Below are 21802 nucleotides of genomic sequence, written 5' to 3' on the forward strand. Positions count from 1 at the left end.
AATGGGGGGATACTCAGCAAGAAGCAGGAGCCATGTGCCTGCAGTACTGATTTCTATTTCTATTCTATCTGTAGTCTCATCACGTTGTGCTCAAATTAAGAAAATCTTATGGTAATGAATGTGAAAGTGACACCTAGGAGGGATTATAAGTAGAACTTCTCCATCTCTTAGGCTAAGACTAATTATTATCCATGGGTAACCCAAACTCATGCGGGGCTGAACTATGAATGAAAGCACTCCTTGCAAAGGAAATTAATTCCAAGCTCCAGGAATGGCTGTGGAGTGAACACCTTATGTCCTGGGTTTGCCTTGTGTCCTTACTTTGCAGTATCTTTTCCATTTTTTTTCCCTTTTCTACAGTGAAAGGTGAAAGTCCAGAGCCACTGACAAGTTCATGCTAAAAAATTACAAGTTGAACACCCTTCTCTCAGATCAAATTAATCATTTAAGAATCCTAAAAGTAAACAAGATATTATGAAGCTGATTTATTCAACTTTGATTTGTTTTTTTTCTTGCACTTGTTGTGTATAACTTAGATGTTCTAAGCTCTTTAGCTGCGATTCTGTACAAGTGCATGATACTGAGCTGATTCTATATTAATGTGGCTCCAGGACCAGGGGATTAAAGGAGTAAACCATGCATTAAAGAAACACACAATGAAAAGCACCAGAATAGGGTATTCCTAGGAAAATCCCATATGTGGATTGTGAAGCTGTTGTGAGGAAGCAGTGGGTAGGAACTCATCTGAATAATTGTAGTCATCTATGGTACATAAGGCTCCGTTTGAGTCAGTCCCATTGGGCTGCTTCTGCAGTCAGTGGAATGGAGGGTAATGATTCCTGTTCTTAGAGAAATAGAAGCCTGTGTTTGGTCAGATGAATCGTTCTCTGGAAATAAGTACTATTCCACAGTGACTGTGATGGCTGTGTAGAGAGTGTCTCTCTTTTGTTCCCTGTATTCAAGATATGAGCCAAGAGGTTGTCTCCAAAGCTCTAGATTTAAGAGCATCAGTAAACTAAGTTTGGGTACTGTACTGACATGAAGATGGGGGTTTGGACAGAACATTAGCAAGGTGAATAGGAATAATAACTCTATCTTACAAAACATGCCTGCAGCATTATCCCAAAGATTTTATGGTGCCTGATTCTGGAAAGAAAAGTTATTGCTGGCAGAAATTAAATTGCTCATACTGAGAACTTTAGGTTTATAGTGATGTCTCAGTTGTGGTGGCGGTTTCATCAGTTTTTTGGGCTGGTATCCCTTGACACAAGAGGTTTTAATAGGCTTTAGATATAGCACAATATTAATAAGCCTGAGGGACTAAGTACAAATCAATTTACCTGCTACTTGTTCATAGAAAGCTGAAATTAAAGTTACGTGAGATGGGACCTGAGGGAAATATAGCAGAGCCTCACCAATTTGCACTAATGATTGGTATACCCCCTTGTGAATAACTTAAATTAGCGCGTTAGCATGGAAATGAACAAACACAATAAAAGTAAAAAGACAGGATTCTCTCTGTGAACATAGCTTTGCTCGCTTCTTCTGACAACTGTATTTAGTTTAAATGCATGAGGGTTTAGTAATGGAACACCAGGATAGGCTCTGTGGAATATTCTGTAAGAAGAAAGGGTCAGCTGGCATGAGTTAGTCTGCTCAAATCAAAGACAACTCCAGGTTTGTACTGTGTGAAAGTCTTGGACCAGGGAATGATGAGAAATAACAGAGGTTGACTTTGCTACTGGGCACTTGGATATTTTGGAATAGATGGAGGTGGTACAGCTCAGTGGTTTGTGCTCATTATCTTATCTCGTTATCTTTGCCAATAGCCCCTCTGGGAGTAGATTTCCCACTGGCCTAATTAACTCTAATTGTGCCACTCCTGTTGTCTTGTCAGCAATGTAGGAGTTTTGCAAAATGCGGGAAAGCAACCAACCTGCTGTTTTAATTCTAATGGTTCTGCTAAGTACAGCCTGCTTCCTACCTCCAATAACAGCCACATCTGCTCCAGCTGAGGAATTCTCAACGTCTCCATCTATAAATAGGCGATAAGATACAAAAGTTAATTAAAGGAAAAGGACTTGGATCACACACAGCAGCAGTGACTGTTCTAGCAGTGCTGTGTTATTTTAACCTCTGAAACTCAGAACTTAAACAAGATCCCTTGTTAGCAAAATGCGTTTATAAAACACCTCATTAGAATTGTCTGTTTTCTGTCACCATAACACTGGATAAGAAATAAATAGCGCACTATGCAAACCATTGTGGTCCTCAGGGAAACACCTACTGTGTATTATGAGCACTTACCTGTAACATCCTCCAGTGAGTGATTAAATTAAGGGCATTCAGATACTGTGATTACTCTCAGAAAGGCTGTTTTTTTCAGGAGAAAAAATGTTAGCACCTATTTACATTTCTCTTTATGACCCTTCAGACTGTGGTCTAGATCTTGTAAATCAAATTAGCTCTCCTGATTTCAATTACTGCTTATTTGCCTGCAATATTCTGCTTTTAATTTTAGCATTTACTTTTAATCTTACAATACATCATGTTATGTGTATGGCTTTAACCACAGTCCTCGTTTGGAGTAAGTCTGAGTTTGGTTCTGATAAATCAAATTACTGGATTATAAATTCTTAAAAAACAAAATGAAACAATGTATTTTTGCAAATTAAAACCTAGAGAGAAGTATTTGACCACACTGTTTTAAGGGGTAGGAGATTTGATAGAGAAGCTTTAAGGTGATGAAAGATTTTAATCTAATTCTTATTAGAAACAATCAAAACAGCTAATGAATCAGCAAAGTGTTTCAGAGAGGAGTGGAAAAGTAAATTCTAAAAAGTAGTGAGATTTTGTCTCTCCTTATCTGATACAAATCTTCACTGAAAGCAAATTCATATAGATAAGTATTTTCTAACCAGCACCTCTGTAGTTGATCAACATACAATCTTGTTGTCCTTATCTTCCATCACTGGTATCAGCCCATTTACTCGTGTATTACATGTGTGTCTGGAGAGGTAAAAAACTCATGGGGTTTGTCCATGCTGGTTTTATGACAGGACACTCTTTGTGTATTGTTGTACTGTTTATGCGATTCTAAGTGCTGTTGGTTTCCTACCAAGGCAAGTAGCTTTAGGTGAGCTGGTTTGTTTTTTCAGTTTTTCCTCATTAGTGCATGCAACAGGTAGGAAAGTTCTCTTGAAAACATAAAAATGCTAATACCAAATCCGCTCATAAATTCAGTAAGGGCACCATGGCTGACTGGCTCTTTTGCTAGATCTGTGACAGACCCTGCAAGGAAAAATCTCTCAGGAGCTTTTTTCTTACTTGTGCCCAGTTTCATATCAAACTGATGAGATTCAGTAAATTCATCACAGTGCTTTTTCTGGAAAGGAGAAGACCACCTTTTCTCTCCCACAGAAGTCCTTCCCCAGTTTTCTTCTGGCTGTATGCTGATGGAAGGACTGGGCACGCCTTGTGTAATTTAAAAGTCTACATCCATTCAAAACCTGTGTGCCTCAGAAGGGATTAATTACTTCAAGGTCAAACTGCAGTAGTTCTTAGTACAACAAATATATACTATGTGCCAAAGAAGCAAGCTCCTCTACTACAATCAAATACTTAAAGGTGTGAATTCTGAAGTACTTTCCTAGCCACACAGCTTGCTTCCAAACATTAATTCTGGATCAAATCATTATCCCTTTAATTATAACAAGGTATGTGAGTAACTGTCAGCTCTTTTCTGTGCTTCCCTTGTGTCTCTCAGGTTTAGATAACAAGCAGGTGCCTTATCTCTGGTACTTTGCACAGAAGTGCTTCTTGATAATGAATTACAGTATTATCACTTTGCAGAAAAGTTTTCATTTCAATACTGTACTTTCTAAGTTTTCAGCTGAATGCTGGTCCCAGCTTGACCTATTGTGTAGTTAGCAGTTAATCAGACGATGTTCTGCCACTCAGCAAATCTCTAGCAGTGTGATGAAGCTTCATTCAGCATAGCTCTCAAGTATGTGTGAGTCCTACTTTTCTTTGGTGCATCCACTTTTTACCACAGGATGGGTTTGCTGTCATCTCAGTTGTCCTTGACCTGGTTTTGCTTCAACCTCTGGTGTACCAGGACACTGCAGTCATCAATGATCACACTTTTCCAAGGTCCACTCCTGAAATCAGTTATGAAGCAAGGATGAGGGAGGGATGACAGGTATCCTTAGTACCTGTCTCACAGCCTTTAAGATTTCGCTTTGTCCAAAAACAGGATCAGGCTGCCCAGGAAGGTGGTGGAGGCACCATCCCTGGAGGTGTTCAAGAAAAGAGTAGATGCTGCACTGGGTGACATGATCTTATTGGTCTTTCCAACCTTAATGATTCTATGAGAAATAGGAATGTAATACACAGCAGAGACGATTTAGTGGTGGGTTGTTAGGGTGGTATGGTTAATTGAGGTTGGACACGATCTTAAAGGTCTTAAGCAATTCTATGAATCTGTGGCAATATAATAATATTTCTAGGTGGGGGGAAGGTATCAGTGCCATTGAAGGTTCTAATGGTGTCACCTTTTACAAAAAAAATGACTGAAGAAAATAAGGTCATTTTCCCAGAGTTGAGGTGAAACCATCTAGTTCACCTTATTCCTTCTTTATTCTGCTCTTAGCCCTCAGAGCACTCAAAGGTCGGTACTTCAGTAACTGCAATTGCACCTGTTTTGGTTATTTTCCTTTGTTTCAAGGACATGTTTTGTTATCTACTGCTAAACTGTCCTTGCAAAACTTCCTCTCACTGTTATACTGGCCCTTGTCCATAGCTGCAATCTGGTCTCAAATGTGTTTAGACAGTGTTGTTATTTAGTGCCATTGGTTACCATGACACACAGAATTCAAACGAGCAAGGGAAAACTTGTTTTTCATAAAAACCCTGGCCATCAGAATTGGTTGCCTAAATCAAGAATAGAACAGAGAAACCAAATTGCCTGTTGTTAGAAAGGCAAGTTTCTAAAAGCCAGAGCGAAGGGGAAAAATGCTTTTGTGCCATGACCTGAAATTCATCAAATTCCAGTTCTGTCCCTAAGCTTACAGATAAGATTTTGCAGTAGAACAACAATTGCTACCTGCCTCATTCTCATCAATCAAATCATGCCGAGAAGGCAGCAGGCTCTGAAAGCCCCAGGAAATTGTCTGAGTCTGAAATACTGCAAGTAGATCTTCGGCTTAGGACTTCAAAGGTAAAAAAGCCAGTACAACTAGCTTTCATTTTAATGTAACCAGTGATGATTTTTCCAGTGAATTTCAGTGAATTTGTTAAACCTTCTCCTCTAGGCATGATTTTGAAATAAAACTTCTATTAATTGTGGTTTTTCTTTTACTTCTTTTCTTTACTGCTCTCATTTGATTTTTATTGAGGAGCACTGGTTTGAAGAAGTGAAAAGTTTGAAGTTCAGCACTCGCCTTATTTTGTTATATGCTTCTGGCAGTTGTGACAGTTTCTTTACATCAGTTGGACTTGATGATCCTTGTGGGCCCTTTCCAACACAGGATATTCTATTATTCTGATTCTGCTGTGTAATCCACAAGGACAACCTGATGGGATAACATATGCCTTAACTCAGACTTCTCGGTGTCTGCTACTTCCTATGATAAAGCTTCAAAGTTGGATGAGTGTTTACTGCTCTGCAGTATTGAATATATAAAGAAAAGCCTGAGCTTACAGCCTTACAACTTACATTGTAATGAATCCCTTACAGCTGTGGTTCAGTTACACTGCTGTTTTGTAGTGGATGAGTCAAGCTGAATAAGTATACAGATATCTACATGTGATAAGCTGCTTTTGCAATATAATTTACAAAGCCACTTGAAACTATTGAAGTGGCACTGCTGCTGCTCCTGCCTTTCAGGATTTTCCTGCCCACAAGCTTATACTTCTGATTCATAGATACCTGTGCCAACCCTTATCATGATGCTCCATTGCTGCCTGCTTGTGGTTACAATCTCAGAAGTCTTGGCTGCTAAGTTACACTTAAGTTGGTCTCTGCTTCCTTGGTCAACCCTCTTTCTTTCTTGATTTGCATGTTTGTAGCATAAGAAACACTTGAAATTCATTCAATCTACTGGAACGATGAGCTGAGCTTGTTCGTGCAGCCCTTCTCTTCTTAGGACTTTCTTAGGCATGCAGAGTAGGAAACACACTCTTCCTCTTTAATAGGCTCACATTACCTCAGTATGAAAAACACTGCTGCTCACCTTACAGATGTGGAAGAGCCCAGCTTGAGTTTAGTGTCCATGGGATATTCTTCACAGAGCCACTCCAGATACTGACTATGGAGCAAGCAATGAGTAAGCAGTCTGTAGGCTGAAATGTACCTTGAGAATTCAGCTACTTAATTTTCCATGGTTTTGTCTTAAATATTCATACAAGCTATCTGTGGATTTTTGATAAACAGGAGATATGTTCAAAGTGAATGAGATCCAGTTCACGATTCAGCCCACATATAAATGGAGTTGAAAGATTTTCCTCTTCATTGATTATTATTGATTGATCTTTCGTACATAGATTTGATTTGAAAGAATTTTAACTGTAACTTGAAGCTAATTTACTCAGCAATACCTACAAAGAGTCTACTCTACTTCAGGGATTTTTGTTTTTTTTGTGTGTGTCAAATGACATAATACAAGATATCACACAAATCTTGCCTTACTTAAAAAGGTCTTAATTTAAAAGGGTGACCACATTTTATTCTAGGGAGTTTGAGTGGGGTTTCAAACCATTCGTCACTGCTTCTGCTGAAGATGATGGTATGCTGCTTGACTGGATTAAGTAATGTATTTTAAGCTTCTGAATCTATCGATACCACTGGGAAGCTAATGCAGCTGTTCAATCCTTAATCATTTTTCCATTTTTTTCTCTTTTAGTATTACATATACTAAAAAATATTTTAACTTTTATTCCCTCAAGGACTCTTTTTGTTCTTTGTGTGCTCTTCTGTGGTGACCACTTCTGACTGCAAAGGCAGGTCTTAGTATGTCTGTTGCCATTACTGATGCAAGATTTTACTTACCACACATTTAATACTGAAGATCTAATGGAGCCTTCATGTCTCCCTTGTTTATGAAAGCATTGTATGTCCTCCTTGCCCTTTGGCTTACATTTGTGTTTTGCCAACACATTGCATTCATGAGAAAATCATTAATCTATTAACCTTAGCTTGCTGATTTAATTTACAAACTTTAGTTAGAACTAGTTTTCTATGGCTGCATGTGTAAAACAACAAACTTCTGAAAACTTAATTGCTTAAGTGGCTCCCTCGTCTATGTTATTATATCAGATGCATCACACTGAGTTTTTCCTAGATCAAAAAAAAAAAAAAGTAATTACCTATTTTAATATTTGCAGTAAGTGTGTAGTGCCCAGCCAGAGCTGGCATCTCTTATCCCAAAGGGTCATCAGTCTGAACCCATCAATTTAACACATTCTGCTGAAAAGGCCATCACCATCTCCCATTAGATAATGAAACACATCAAGGCTGTTCTTTCAGAATTAAGGAACAGATTCTCATCTGTCAATCTGGACGAGAGACAGAATGATTTGGCTGCCATTTATATATTAAATTATTATAATGATAATAATGGTGAGGTACAACAGCCGCATGATCTTTTGGGTAAGTAAGTGGCCTGTGTGCCACATTTGAGTTAAATAATGCAGATAAAAATATCTACAATATAAAAATGCACTGTGCCCAGTCCCTTTGCTATCCTAGCTAACTAAGTACTTTGTCATTAATTCTGAGAAGGAAAAGTCCAGTCTTATTCAATTAAAATCAAGGCTTGTTCGAAAGTTTCCAACCTGTATAATTCAGTGAGGAATAAAGGGCATTATTAAATTAGTTTAATTAGATTAGTATTGCCACATAATTTTAGCAGTTCAGATTTGATTTTGGCAGCGGCATCATCGACATGATTTCTTCTTCTTTTGTTAAACTGAATTTCACTTGGTGTTTGGGGAAAATCATTGATGGAGATTTTGTCAGAAAAGTAGTGTTATGATACCCTTAATGATAAGAAGGAAAAAGGCAAAAGTGATCATAAAATATGGGAAATTAAGGATTTTCTTAAAACTGAATAGTCTACATTTTGAAATAAAATTTTTGGCTGAAAATTAAGGAATTTGTTTAAAGGGCTGCATAATCTAAACAGCACAGATTTTTTTAAAGCCAGTTCAAGCATATCTGTTTATCTCCAGAAAGAGCTAATAAAAACCCCTTTAAGTTTGAGCCACATAATGTGTACATAGACATAGTTTTGCTTGCTTATGCAAGAAGACTTATGCAGAAGTAATTTAGCTCCTTCTCTTAAAGTGGCTGAATATCAACTACATATTCATATGTCAGTTAAGCACAGTACATCCAGTATGAGCATTTCAATGGCTTTTTCCCCTTTAGAAGGGGGCAGTTTTTTCCTCAACAAAGAAGTTGGCTCACACTCGAAATGCACATCTTGCTGGGGAAGATAAATTGATCTGTTATTGCTTCATTAAAGAAGGAGTGAGAGATGGGGTAAGAATCAATCCAGAAGCTATGGCCCATGATCAGACATTCTTCCAGTATGTGTCCTTCCATCTCCCCATTCCTCATTAGGACAGAGCATTTTGTTTTTTGAAATAAACACTAAATAGCCAGAGAATTTGGCAAATAATTTATGCCTGACGTTCCTCCAAAGTCAACAACTTCAAGCTCTAGTCATCTTTGCTGGATCAAAATGGAAACAAAACAGCCATTTGCTCACTCACTGGGATCCAAGTAATGCACTGACTAGAAAGGAATCACTGGCTTGATTGATTAACCATCACAAATGTTGCAAATGTTCACAGGTAATCAAAGTAGCTGAGGATGGATATAGTGAAAATCCCTTGTACAACCAGTAACAGATACTTTACTTGTAACAGTTGAGAAACAGTCCGTGAAAAAGCATGTTGTACTGACTTAAACTTTACATGTTAGAAAGAAAGGCACAAAAAATTTGAGCCTTTCAGTGGAAAGGCAGAGGCTAAGAGGTCTTTTAGGAGAAGATGTGTTGATAATTCCTTCACTTGTGTAGATGGTTACATGATGTATTAAGAGTGTTTGACAGCTAAACTGTGTGTAATTATTTACCAGTATGTTCTTTAATGTGTACCTAACAGGTCTATCAGCCTCAATTTTGATTCTTCAGACATTTGATGGTGTCAGCAGAGTATAAAGTAATCTCCATATTTCTTCACATTGCTGAGCTTGATTTTATAACCTTAATGACTCCTTAAGATTTAGATTACATCTGAAACACACTCTTTTTCTGGGTGTGGTATGATTGAAGACAAACATTAACATGCGTCCCCTCAACTAAGACAAGCAGAACTGTTTTTTGTTTGTTTGGTTTTTTTTGGTAATATTTCCTTCAAATACATTTGGCATCATTTTTGCCTTGACTTTCTCTAGGGATGTAGCCATTTTTGCTTTGTTCCTGTCTGTCTGTCCTTACAACCTTTGGAAATCTTGGCTCAATTATTCAGTTTTTTAAGGAAGGGTGGGCAAAGTCAAACACTTTACCTCAATTTCCATGAAAGCTATAGGCTGGAGAGAAAAAGAAGACCAGGTTAGACTAGCAGTGAAGGAAAGGCAGCAAGGACTCAGCAATCCTAAGTTCTGTTTAGCAGCAACTGACTGACCAGCCACCACATGCCTTCCAGTGGTCATGCATGTAGGTAAACAGGAGCTGCGGCAATGTACTTTCCATTCCTAATCTGAGATGCTGTGGAAGTGAGTCACTGTATACAGTGGTGAGATTTACGGGATAGAGACATACATCCGAAAGTAAGAGTGTTTCTCTGTCTCTGCTGCTAGCAGAAAGCTTGTTCTAAGAAACATAGACTTGAAAGAAATGTGGCCATTAGTTTATTAAGGCTGCTAAATGTCTGTTTCTAGTTTTGAGATGAAAAGGCTTGACCTTGTGCTTAAATAACAGGTCATATGACCTAGAAATCAACTGGAACCTGGTGAAAGCCTGTGGTTATGTACAAAGATATTATCCTGACAATTTAAAGAATCTAGTGTCTAGCTACCTTCCTTAGAAAAGTATAGTAATTTTCCCAACATGGGCAGGTTTTTTCCTTTATGTCTCATTCTCACCACCAATAGTTTGTTGCAAAGTGTTTCTACAGGTGATAATTCTTGGAAACAAGAGCTGTCTGCACTGCATCCCCTTGCTTATTTGGTATGAATTGAATTCAGCTACATCCAGTTCCTACACCAGTCCTAGCCTAAGGCGCTGTTTGCAAAGCACTGCAAGTAGAAATGTCAGGATATTTAGCATATGCTCTTTAGGGACACAGAGATCTTTCATGGAACACTGATGAGGATAGTATTATTAATGGAGATATCTGCAATGGAAACAAGTTTTCAAATGCTTTAAATATTGAACACGTTAAACAAAGAAAATAAGACATATTGAAACACCTAAGAAACTTGCAAGGCAAATAATAGCTCAAGGCAAAAACACTTCCATTTTCCAAGGATTCTGCAATGAATATGTAGATTTCTTTTGCATATCTGCTGCATTTAAAAAGAAAAGGCCTGTTTCATTATCTGAAAAGCATTTATATTTCAGTCCAAGCTGTCTGAATTGAGTTGAGCAATTTTAGCAAAACTTCTTTAGTATCTATCAGTTATTTGAGCAGTTCTGGACAGATTGTGCAATAATTGTTGGGAGAGAAAAAAAAAAAAGGATAGAAAAAAATCTTGCTTGGCTATTGTTTTTGGACAGTTGTCTAGCATTATTTGACAAATAGCATATTGAAGACGTTAACAGCTGAGCAGAAAAAGCCCGAACTGAAGCCATATACAGAATATTTTTCATTGAGGGACTTACACTGTTGTGAGATTCATTTGAATCTCATTAATATTGTTCCTCTCTCTTAATAAACAGTGAACTGTCAGTAGCATGTAGGTGGAGAGATAATAAACAGCTTGGTGAGATATTTGACCCCTGGAAAGGAGTCTATGTGATCTGTGCTGTCTTCACAGGTGCTACACAGAGGACACCCCTTCTTGCAGGAAAATCAGTTGAGCTCTTGGAGAAGTGTGATGAACCCTGGGGGAAAGAGTGGGAATTTCTCTTCCCTTTAACTAGGAAGCTAACAAAGAAGACTAGCTTAGGTAAGTGGCCTAGGTTTCTGGAGTCTATAATTAGGGAAAATAAATCTCAACAATTACTGTTAGCATTGCTCAGCCATCCCTTTCCAAAACCTTCACCAAGGGGTTGGCCTTTCTTAAAAGTAATCAGACCTTTTTCATGAAGCTTTTGACATGTGCTGCTCTTCAGTGCTAGATGTCTCTCCAATAGATGCTTGAAGAGTAGTATATGTCTGCATTAGGCTGACTATCTTGCATACATATTTTCTGAAGCAAATTTATCCTGCTTAAATTGGTTATTAGTACACCCCAAAATAGTAGATAATCCTATTTAGGTTCATCTTCTACTAAGGAGTCATTTTTGTGTTACTTATCACTTGATTGGCTCTCTGTAGACAAATGCTGACTTTCATACAACTTGGAGGTCCATAATCATCTCTGAGGCTTCTGCTTCTCTTTCGAATCTGGTTGAAACTGGTTAGTGGATACAAAAGTTCTTGATGAGAAGTGACAGATGGGTGAACAGATGATTAAGCAGACAGATAGACAGCAGGAACTCGTAAGACTCATTTCATTAGGAAAACAGAAGTGGCAGTGGGTGGAAGTACTTGGATGATGTTCATATAATGGTCATCAATTAAAATTGCCATTTTTTTTTTTGCAACAGATTCAAAGAATATAGGCAACATCTCTAATGGTTTAAATAATGAAGGAAGAGCCAAAGGGACAGTGCTGAATTTTTTTTCAGCTCCTCTTTTGGTCAAAATGTTACAGTTTTATAGTTTGGACTATATTTTAAATCTTTAAAGCCAAATTCAGCTTGGACAGCCCTGGCAATTTCAACGGAGGATTAATGTGTGTCATTAAGCAAAGAAATATGGTCTAGTACTTTTCAATAGCAACAAATGCTTGCTAAGGCACTTCTCTAATCACCATATTTTTGGCTTACTGCAAAGCCCTTGGACTGATCCTTTCTTAAATATATGGAATGTACATGCAGGAAAGCTGAGGGTGAATTGCTGTGATTTGAGATGGTTGCTATATTGCAGCTGAAAAGTCCTTCTTGCTGCTAACTCTTTTCCATTTGTGCTGATTCAGCAGAAAACTGGCCCACCAAAAAGAAAGAGGCAGGGGGTATATACTTATTGGCAAACGGATTCAAAGTCAGTGTGTGGTCTGACTGTCTGTAAAGAAGAAGGGTTTTTGTGTAGACTGAGAGGAAAGCAGGAATGTGCTTTCAAGCAAGTGAAGTACATTATTAATCTGTACTCAAAATGAACAGGTTCCCCTAAAAAAGAAGCACAAGGGGGAAAAGAGCTGGATGAAGCTGAGTAATTCTTCATTAGATTGCTCTCAACAGAAAACTCTAGTTTTTCACAGACAAGTGACTCCATTGAAATACAGTGGCTTGGCAAAAGTTGAGGGCATGGTATTTTCTGTGTATGAACATATAGAAGTAAGGGCCCTCTCTCAGCTGTATAAATAGGGACTCTGTGGCTCTGCTCCCCCCTGCCTGCCTGCCTGGAGGGATGTTGCTCTGTCATAGCTGAATCAGCAGCTAACACCAGCAGCAGATCTTCCTGTCCCATTTACACTTGTAGCAAAGCAGGGCATCGTTCCAACGCACAAAGTGAAATACTGAGTCACACACATGCAGGGTACAATTTGTAAAAGCATGCTCTGCAACGCTGCTTCTGATCCCTTTGAATTCAGTGACAGATCTCCCACAAGTTTCAACTGCAAAATTGGGCCAGTGGTGAAATCTTATAAAACATCCATGTTATGAATATTAGAAACATGAAAGAACCAGTGTTCCAGCATTAAGATCACCAGATGCAGCATCTGCTCATCCTTTCTGTTTTACCAGTTCCTGGATTTATTCACCAGTTGATGCTATAGGCTGAAAATCTTTGCCTTCTCAGCAATCATGAAAGTGCTTGAAAATTTATCAATGTCCTTTTATAACATCCCCAAACTACTTATTATCATCTCCAAAGAAGTGTTTTTTGGAGTAGTATCAGAAGGTCAATTTATCCCACTGAAATACCTATTATTATAAAGAGAGAGAGAGAAAACAACAACAACAAAAGGAAGGAGCCAACAGCTCTAGCGCAGCCCTGGAAAATATGAAGTCATCAGTAGAGTTCAGCCAGAACAGACTCCCATTAAACTCTGTTTAAGAGCCAAGTTCCGCCCTGAGATATGTGTTTGCTGCAGTTTATGTCGGGGGGAGCTGTGCTGTACTTCAGAGCAAGGCTCGGTCAGAAGTGTGTATCCTTTACAAATCAAAGAGAAGAGTCCACATCCCTTTTGTATTTTTTTGGTTTCCTCTGTGTAGATGGAACAGAATTCTTAAAGAGGTAAATAAAACAGTCCCATGTTTCACAATGCCTGTCAGTTTTGATTCTCTCCTCTGCAGGACCTGAGTGACTGTTTCTGCCTCCACCAGGCTACCTTCCTAGTGGCTGGTATTTGGGCAGGGTGGGGTGATGCCTTGCTCTCTGATACAAGCCGTGCCTTCAGCGGTGCTGAGCCCCCAGGATTGAATTCCTTCAATTACAAGGTAAAAGAGCTCATTCAAAGAGAGGGAAGGGGGGGAGGTGAGGCTCAGTTCTGCCAAGCTTTGAGCAGGAGGTTGAAGTATTTCATACCAGAAACTCTGGTAAGTGCAAAGGCATTTGTAACCCGGGACACCCCTATAAACACTTAAATACTAATTCAGGCTCAAGAATTTCCTGTGTTTCAGACCTCCTAGATGGCTGTCCTGTGCTTTTCCTTTCCATGTCTAACAGGGATGGTGGCCCATCAGCTCTGTGCTTTTTACAGCACCTTCATGGGCAGAGCTGTAAAAGCGTTTAATGTTTGATTAGGTGAGAATGCTCAGTGCCATCAGGATTAAACTGATCTTGGCAACCACTTTTCCTGGATACTTTAGCAGAGGTGATGGTGTCCTTGGGAAAGAAGTTCTTCTTTTCTTAATACTGGTGTTTAAGACAGCCACCTGGGGAGAAACACAGGCAGATCTGGTAAGACCACAGTGTGGCTTCATTGTGCTATGCCCATGAGGGGATGTGAATAATTGTTACCAAGTCCTATCATCTAGAAGACAGATAAGAAATAATATCCGAACAAGGATACAGAACAGGAAGGACAGAGAGGTGTGCCCTGGGAGTCTGGAGAGCTTATATGACCTTCAGCCACAGTTGTGGTGCCGTATTTTGCATTTTTTGCTACATTTCCCCTCTATCCAGCATTATGTCCAGTGTGAGGGAGAAGATGTATGTATCTTTTCAGGGATAAGGAAAGCTTTTGCCCACAGATAACAAGCTGCTACCTTAATATGCCACACAGCAGCAAGCATTTACTAAGCTGGATATCAGCACCTATCCATATCTCCATGGCAGACTTCCTTCCACCACTCACAAGCCCTGGACCTTGCTGCATGCACGAGCGGGAGGTTACATGCCTTAGGGTCTGAGAGCTTCTTCTTAGTTGTTATCTTGAAGGAAATCATTTAGGTAGAAAACAACACTTACTCAATTTTCCAGTTTCTCCTCTAATGAGGAAAATCTACCCCTCTCTGAGGAAGAAATGATAGACGCAATCTTCAATCACAGGACATTTACTTCCCCTCCCCCAGTTACTGCAATTTCATACCTGACAAAAATAGGCACCAAGGCCTCCAAAGGGATTAGCTTGTATTTCCCCTCTGGCCACTTCCACCAGCTGCTGGAGTCTTATGTGAGCTGCATCACGTTTGGAAGAGAGGGAGATCTCCCCAGTGCTTCAGGATCACATCACTTAAGAACTGAACAGTGGGAGCAGGGAGGTGGAAGCCATGCTCCCTCTGCTCTGCTGTTGGCCCCTAGAGAACACAGGACACAGGATATTCTTCCTGCCTGGGGAAGGCTCAGAACAGCTGGGAGCAAAGATGTGACCTTTTCCTTAAAGGAAGTGCAAGTTGTGAAGGGGGTGAAGTCCACTGTTTTATGTTCCATTTCATCTTAAAATTGTGTCAAACTGTTGTACCTGCTCCTCCTTTCTCCCTCAGAGCTTAAAGCCGAGCCTGACTTATTTAGAAATGACACTTTTAAAACTGTTTCACCATCTCTGCTGCCCGTTGTTGCTCCATGAACCCACTGACACAAGTCAAATGCAGATGAGATGAAAGAATTCATTCGTCCCAAATGAAGGCAAAGTGTGGAGGATGCAAGAGGAGAAGGGCTTGGCTTGTGCTCTGCTTCCATCTCACAGTTATGTCCCCAGGATGCAGACATACTAACCATCTTGCACAGAATGTGGGAGGAGGAAGAAAAGTCTTTGTCTGAGATTCGCAAATTTTAATGGCTTCCAGAAGGGGAAATCTTTTACTGAGGAGCAAAAGCAAAGTTCAGAGAAATGCAAAAACATTTATCTCCCTGGTTGTTTTCCTGCCTGCCAAAAGTGGGAGGAATGGTTTGCTCCTCTTTGGTCAAAAGGGTCCCAGAGGAAGAATGAACTCAGGAGCCATAAACATCTTTTCTTCATGTGCAAAGGACTCAGATCAACAGGAAATATTTTTGGTGGGATACTACAGAATCTGTCTATCTTTATTGCTCCCCACTACAACATGCCTATACTTCTGCTTCCCACAGGAACTCTGATTTACCACTGACAAATCATTTTGCCTTCACTGAAATTTGTAACGATAGTAGATGGAGCTGCATTTGAAGCATGTTCACTAGCTGTCATGGATGGCATTTTTATATGATCACAGAATCATCAAGGTTGGAAAAGACTACTAAGATCATCTATTCCAGTCATCCACCTATCACCAATATTGCCTACTTAGCTATGTCACTAATTTTGTATCTTTCACCTGGGTAAAACTTACTTGCCAAAAAGTAAGGCTGCAGAGACTGACTGTGCTGTATTCCAGTCTCAGAAGCAGCACTCGCTCCATGCACAGATTTGCCAGGTTCTGCATAAGTCTGATAAATCTAAGACCTTATTTCTGCGAATGATTTACAAGATCAGAAATGTGTCTGAAAGAAAATCCTAAGCTATATGGTGACCTTGGATTTTATGCTTTCCCATGTGCATGTGCATACAGCATCCCTTATTTTTGCACTTTGTCATATATTGTGCTGGAAAGTTAGCTTTGACAAGTTGAAAAGTATAAAGATTAGAACGATCATGTTTACATGTATTACCACCTGCTACTTCTCTTCTTCCATGGTGCTTAAATGTTTAGTCAGAAGGCTTTGAAACACGCTACCTGTAATGCACTTAAGAACTCTGCTGGATTTCCAGTTTGCTTTGATCTCCACTGTCTAGAGACTATCTCATAAAATATAAATGAAGTTACTTTGGGGAAAATTATTTTCAAGGAGAAAACCCTAAAATCCTTCCAACTTGATATACTTTGCCAGTTGTTGTGATTCCTAAGGTTGTTTTGTTGTTGGTTTTTTTTGTGCATTTTATCTTCATGTTTCAGGAGGCCTTCATCTCCATCCAGAATGAGCAATGTAATGAAGGTAGGCCCATCTATGAAGATTAATCCCATCTTCCCATGGAAGATTGATGTGTTCAGCTCCCCTTGTTGAGGGCACTGACATGGTAAGCAATTGTTTGTTGATTTTTGTTTACAAAGTATATAGAAGAAGAGATGAATTATTACTTACAGACTAAACAATGCAAAATAAAAATGTTGTATTTCATCAAGAAAGAATGGAAGGATATGAGGGAAAAGATGGTAAGAGATGCTATTAATATTATTAGGAAGGAGACATTGGCTAGAGAGCTGGAAACAGAGGAAAGATTTGGCTAGATCCAGCTATGAGCAAACCAGCTACTTTCTGAGGGCTTTGCAAGCTCACCTTTCCCATCTCACCACATGAAGCTACCATTTGGAATTGGATTAGTTTAAGGAGTAATCTATAGCCCTAAAGCTATCCACTGCTTGAGCTCTAGCCATGGAGGAGAAGTCACCTCTCACTGGGATCAGGGAAAACATCAAAGGCAATCAACAAGGTTTCATTATAATTGGGCCCTTTCTGTTAGGAGATCAAAGCCTGCAAAAGAACAACCTACAGATCATCCTTTTTCGACCTGACCTTGTTGTATTCTCTCTGGACATGCTGGTGTTGCCGTGCTGATGTTAGCAGAAGACATTCACTCCACTCTTCTCCATGACTAGTGCAGAAGCAGTATGAATGACAGGAAATGTGGCCAGGTACGCAAAGCATCCCTCATTGTGAAATAAAATCGAGATTTTGAGAAAGAACAAGAAAGTTGCGTGTTCCTCTGTTTGTAAAGCAAAGGGGAAGTATAGGAACGTGGCTGTGAATGTCAGTTTTGTTTCCTGGTCTACTCTGCTCAATGCTTTATGCAGGTTTTTCTGCAGACTATTCCTGTGTACATCCCAGTTTTCACCAAGGGCTTAATTGCTGTTAGTCACTGATAGTACAGCCTTCCTTAAAGTAGAAATATATCCCAGTGTGTTCAGTGAGGGAATACTGTGTTTTTGTGGAACAGAGACTCCCGAATTTGAGGTTCACTGATGTTATTATGGATGTTGAAGGGAGACAGACAATAATAAACTCTCCCAGTTGTGTGATCCAGGATGTAAAAAACATGTTCCAGGCTCTACATGAAAATTCCTATGTGATGACAGGAAAGATCTGGAGGTGGGGAGGTATTGTTTCATAGCAAGCTGTGGAGATGGGAGAGCAAAGAGAAACCGATGGAGAAAAGGGATGGTAGTGGAAGAGGGGGCTGCTCCCAAAGGAAACACAGCCTCAGCTCACTGTCTGACAAAGGAAGATTTATGTCTTCCTTGCCTGTGCTTTTTTCCTTCCTGTTGCTGGGCCTGTGAAACATCCTTGAAAGAATCAAGGAAATGATGTTTAATAATTGGGACCCGAGTGTCTCTCCTTTGCTGAGATACGAGCCCTCACCTGTAGGCATGAGACCAGCATGAAGGAGGTGTAGAGGATATTTGAACTAGACAACCTGAAGGGGCAACTGTGAGAGAAAGATAACAATCAGAGACTGGTCCACTCGCTGAGATCATCCTTGCATAAAGATGCATCAAGAATCTAATTTTCTGCTCCCTGTACTGTTCAGCAGAAGGACTGTGCTCATGGCACTGGAATGAACTATCATATAATTAGAAAGACAATCTGCTAGACTACAAATCCTGCTTATAAAAGGTCATTTTTTTAAAGTTTCAGGAAATAATAGTCTCAACTGAAAATGTGATTGTGTAATAAACTGGTAAATTCCTGGGTCTAGTATACATTAAGTAAACCTTCAAAATTAAATTCAGCAATGTAGATCCACATAGATCTCAGAACATAGAAATGAAATATAAAAATAGTATCATTTTGAAGTTGAGAATTTTTGAATAGCTGCCCAAATATCCTGAATGATATTTTCCAGGATGACATTTTCACACTAACTCTCCAGAAACCACTAGAAATAGCTTTTCTCTCTGCTTTTTATATATGAAGTTCTTTAATAACTGTGGTTAAGTGATTTCTGAACTATTTGCTTAACCTATCAATTATCTGGTTTAATTAAAGCTGGCCATCAGCACCTGTTTTTCCATCCTTCATTAGGTGATTGAAATATCCAATTAAGAGATGAGAAGCACCTTGTTTTCAGGTTAACAGGATGTTTTTTCAAAGCAAACAAGGCTTTCTTTGGTTGTTGTTTTATAGAGAGAATGAATGTTTACTACACAGAGGCATCAATTAATCTGAAGTAACAACTTGTTTTATCTATTCCAGTATTAATTCATTTGTCCAATAACAGTTTGAGGTAGACACAGAAATACAGAATGCAATTTAATTGATTTTTAAATAAATATTCTGTTTCCAAAGGAAGTTAATGTTTCTGTTAATAATTATTTCTATTTTAGTATGAATATGCTAAAAAATTGGGGTTTTTTTTCTGTATTTTTTTCCAGGAATTGTAACTACTGAATTCTCTCAGCACAAAGGAGCTGGTAGAAGAACGCCACCTCAAGAGAAGCTGTAAGTGCTTGAGGTTTAAATTTGTACATTTTGTTATCTGAGAACTTTTCAGATTTGGACTTTCCTAATCTGGATTCTCCCATTTTACTCTCATAGAAAATGTACTTCCTCCTTATTTCTTAATTACAGTTATCATTGCTTTCCTCTAGATTTTTGCTTATGGAGATATGAGTCTTGCAATGGTGTCCAAGATAGATTTAAGCAAATGCTGTGATGCCTAAATTCAATCTATGGAGTGATTCAGTGTCAGCACCTTTGTGAGCTTACAGGCTGTGTCTGTATAAACAGTCAGCAGCGAGACAACTGAATCTGGTGTCTATCTTGAATAAGGCTGCTTTACTGATGCTTTACTGGATCATACAAAGAGGATTTTTTAAAAATATTTTTCAACTTTTTCTATATAGCCTAAACCTCTATCTTGTTTTCTTCCTCATTGTTGAGTTTATGCCTCTGCCAAGCCTTCAAAAATCTGGTCATTTTTCTGCTGCTTTTGGAGGTATCTTTCATTATAAAGGAAAAGATAAGCTTGTGGGTGTTGGTCTGTGAATGGAGAGATGCAGTCAGGGAAATAAACCTCTCTATACCCGTAAGTCTGATTAGTGAAAAGATGCATAAATACTGAAAAGGGGTGTCTGTACATAAGTAAGTCTAAGTTTGCACACAGATGTATACTCTGTATATGCGTACGCTGTGTGTATGATATATATGTTGGTGTAAAAAGAAGTCAGATCTACTTTGCAGTTTTGCTGTTGCTGAAACAGTGTCTCTTTCCAAATCCAAACACCTGCACATATGTAAAGGCTTGATGTTTGATTGTGCTGAGCTATAAGCTTTTCACACATGCTCTTTGTAATGTGGACTGCCTCCTCAAAGTAGACATTTTAAACATGCAGTCCCCAGGAAAATAGGAATTTATCACTCACGATAACATGAAGCTGTCACAGGGTGTGTTCAAAAGCCCCCCTGCAACTTACTGATAAAAAGCTTAACTCCATTTCAGGGCTTATCTGAAGAAGGAAGAGGTAGACCCTCATGAAATAACTGAATTTTTTTTTTCAAGGATGGAAAAAGAGAGGGAAAGGGAAGGAGCAGAACAACAAATGCAGCAGAGCAAGTTTAACCCATTGAGATTTTCAGTAAAATTTTCTGCTTGATAAGGAAGAATCCTGCAGTGAAACATGTGTCAGAAGAGAAGCAGATATGAGAAAGCAGTCTCCTCTGTAGATGAGAAGATTAATTAAGAGGGAAATCACTTAGCCAGATGTCTCATTGGTGAAACTATATGTGCAAGGTACGTCTGCAATGAGAGATCTGCAGAGCAAAGACAGTGCATTTGACTTCTTCGCTAACATTACAGAGAGAAGAGTCTGGTGTGAATTAGATCATGCTGACCCTTGGAGAAACTGAGGAGCATGGATCTGATTTCAGCTACAAATTACGAGCTACATGCCTGTTACCATGCTGCACGGTTGTTGCTTGATACAGTTGAGTTATGAGTTACAAATAAATTATGCAGAGAAAACAGTCCTTTCTTCTATTTGTGCTCATAACTTGCTGGCAAACCCAGACTGATTGCTCCAAATGCCACACTTATTCTTCCACGGAGCAGTTTTACAGAATGCTCTGCAGCCGGTGGATTTTTCAGGAAGTCATTACTGGGGTAACTGTCAAATTCATTTGTCTTAGGAACTGAAGTCTTTCATCAATAAGTTTAAAGCAAGATCTGTGTGCCGAGTACCTGCTCAGCTAAGGTGTTCAGATACCTTTGTCGCTGCTGTGTTGTGTTGACCCCAATTTTTCATGCATTTCCTATCACAACTCAGATGTGAAGCAAAAGAAAAAGACCAAGTTCCTCCCCCACAAAATGAACCAAACTGAAAAACCCATCACAACAAAACAACAAAGATGCCCCTTGTGGCAAGCACTGTATTTTGTAGAACTATAGATTCATAGAACAGCTTAGGTTGGAAGGGAAATTGAAGATCATCTGGTTCCAACCCCACTGCCATGGATAAGGTTGCCACAAAGTAATTGTGCCAGTTGCTAAATGACTTCTATGTTGCATCTTTTTCCCAAGCATGTATTATAAAATTAGAGAGTAGGAAGCAAAGAGTTGTTGCTCAGGGGATCTGTTGGAATCTGTTCTTGTTCCTGTCTCCTACATGTTATCAGTGACTTTCCATAGCCAAGACTAGCCAGGGAAAGCAGTCATTTTTTCTACTACCTGTAAAACCTCTATGTAGGCTACCAGCTTTTTAGGGAAAGGGTGTCTGCACAGCACCTCTCACAATCAGATCTCTCTGTTGGCTTGAATTTCTCTATGCTATAGGAATACTAATCTCTCCTCAACAATAGAGACAGGCACTCTGCAGAGCAGACACACAAACAGACTTTCATTAGAGAATGCAGTCCCCAAAGCCTGTTTTACAAAAGGCTTTGCTGATTGGACTCAGTCATTTGAACAGTGATGGGTACAGCGTATGTTCCACAAGAGCCACGAAAGAAAGGTGCAGCAGTATCAGCAGTGAGATGCAGACATGGCACAATTCTGTATTAGTAACGGGCTTAAACACAAACAGCCAAAGCTGAATCTTTAACACCTATTATGTAAACTGTCCAGAGAACTTCTGTC

At 39.2% G+C, this 21802-nt stretch overlaps 1 protein-coding gene and 1 long non-coding RNA gene across 8 annotated transcripts in view; one reads left to right on the forward strand and one right to left on the reverse strand.

The window, feature by feature from the left end:
• The window catches only part of GYPC (glycophorin C (Gerbich blood group)), a 31025-nt gene that overhangs the window by 5548 nt on the left and 3675 nt on the right, over nt 1-21802 (reverse strand). The window contains exon 2 of the mRNA XM_015868810.3: nt 1985-2035. Within this exon, the coding sequence (XP_015724296.1) occupies nt 1985-2035 (51 nt within the window). The remainder of the gene's footprint in view (nt 1-1984; nt 2036-21802) is intronic.
• On the forward strand, nt 13363-20694 carry LOC107316838 (uncharacterized). 7 transcript variants are annotated; one of them, XR_004307924.2, is made up of 6 exons: nt 13375-13512; nt 13602-13715; nt 16629-16750; nt 17299-17366; nt 19104-19170; nt 20171-20694. It is a non-coding gene; the product is annotated as an uncharacterized LOC107316838 (long non-coding RNA). The 7 variants fall into 7 exon arrangements; XR_014947895.1 differs by having other exon boundaries at nt 20231-20694; XR_014947894.1 differs by lacking the exon at nt 17299-17366 and having other exon boundaries at nt 13363-13512.

Source organism: Coturnix japonica, chromosome 7 (assembly GCF_054131305.1).
Source record: "Coturnix japonica strain WE chromosome 7, WE-NBRP24, whole genome shotgun sequence".
Classification (NCBI taxonomy): Eukaryota; Metazoa; Chordata; class Aves; order Galliformes; family Phasianidae; genus Coturnix; species Coturnix japonica.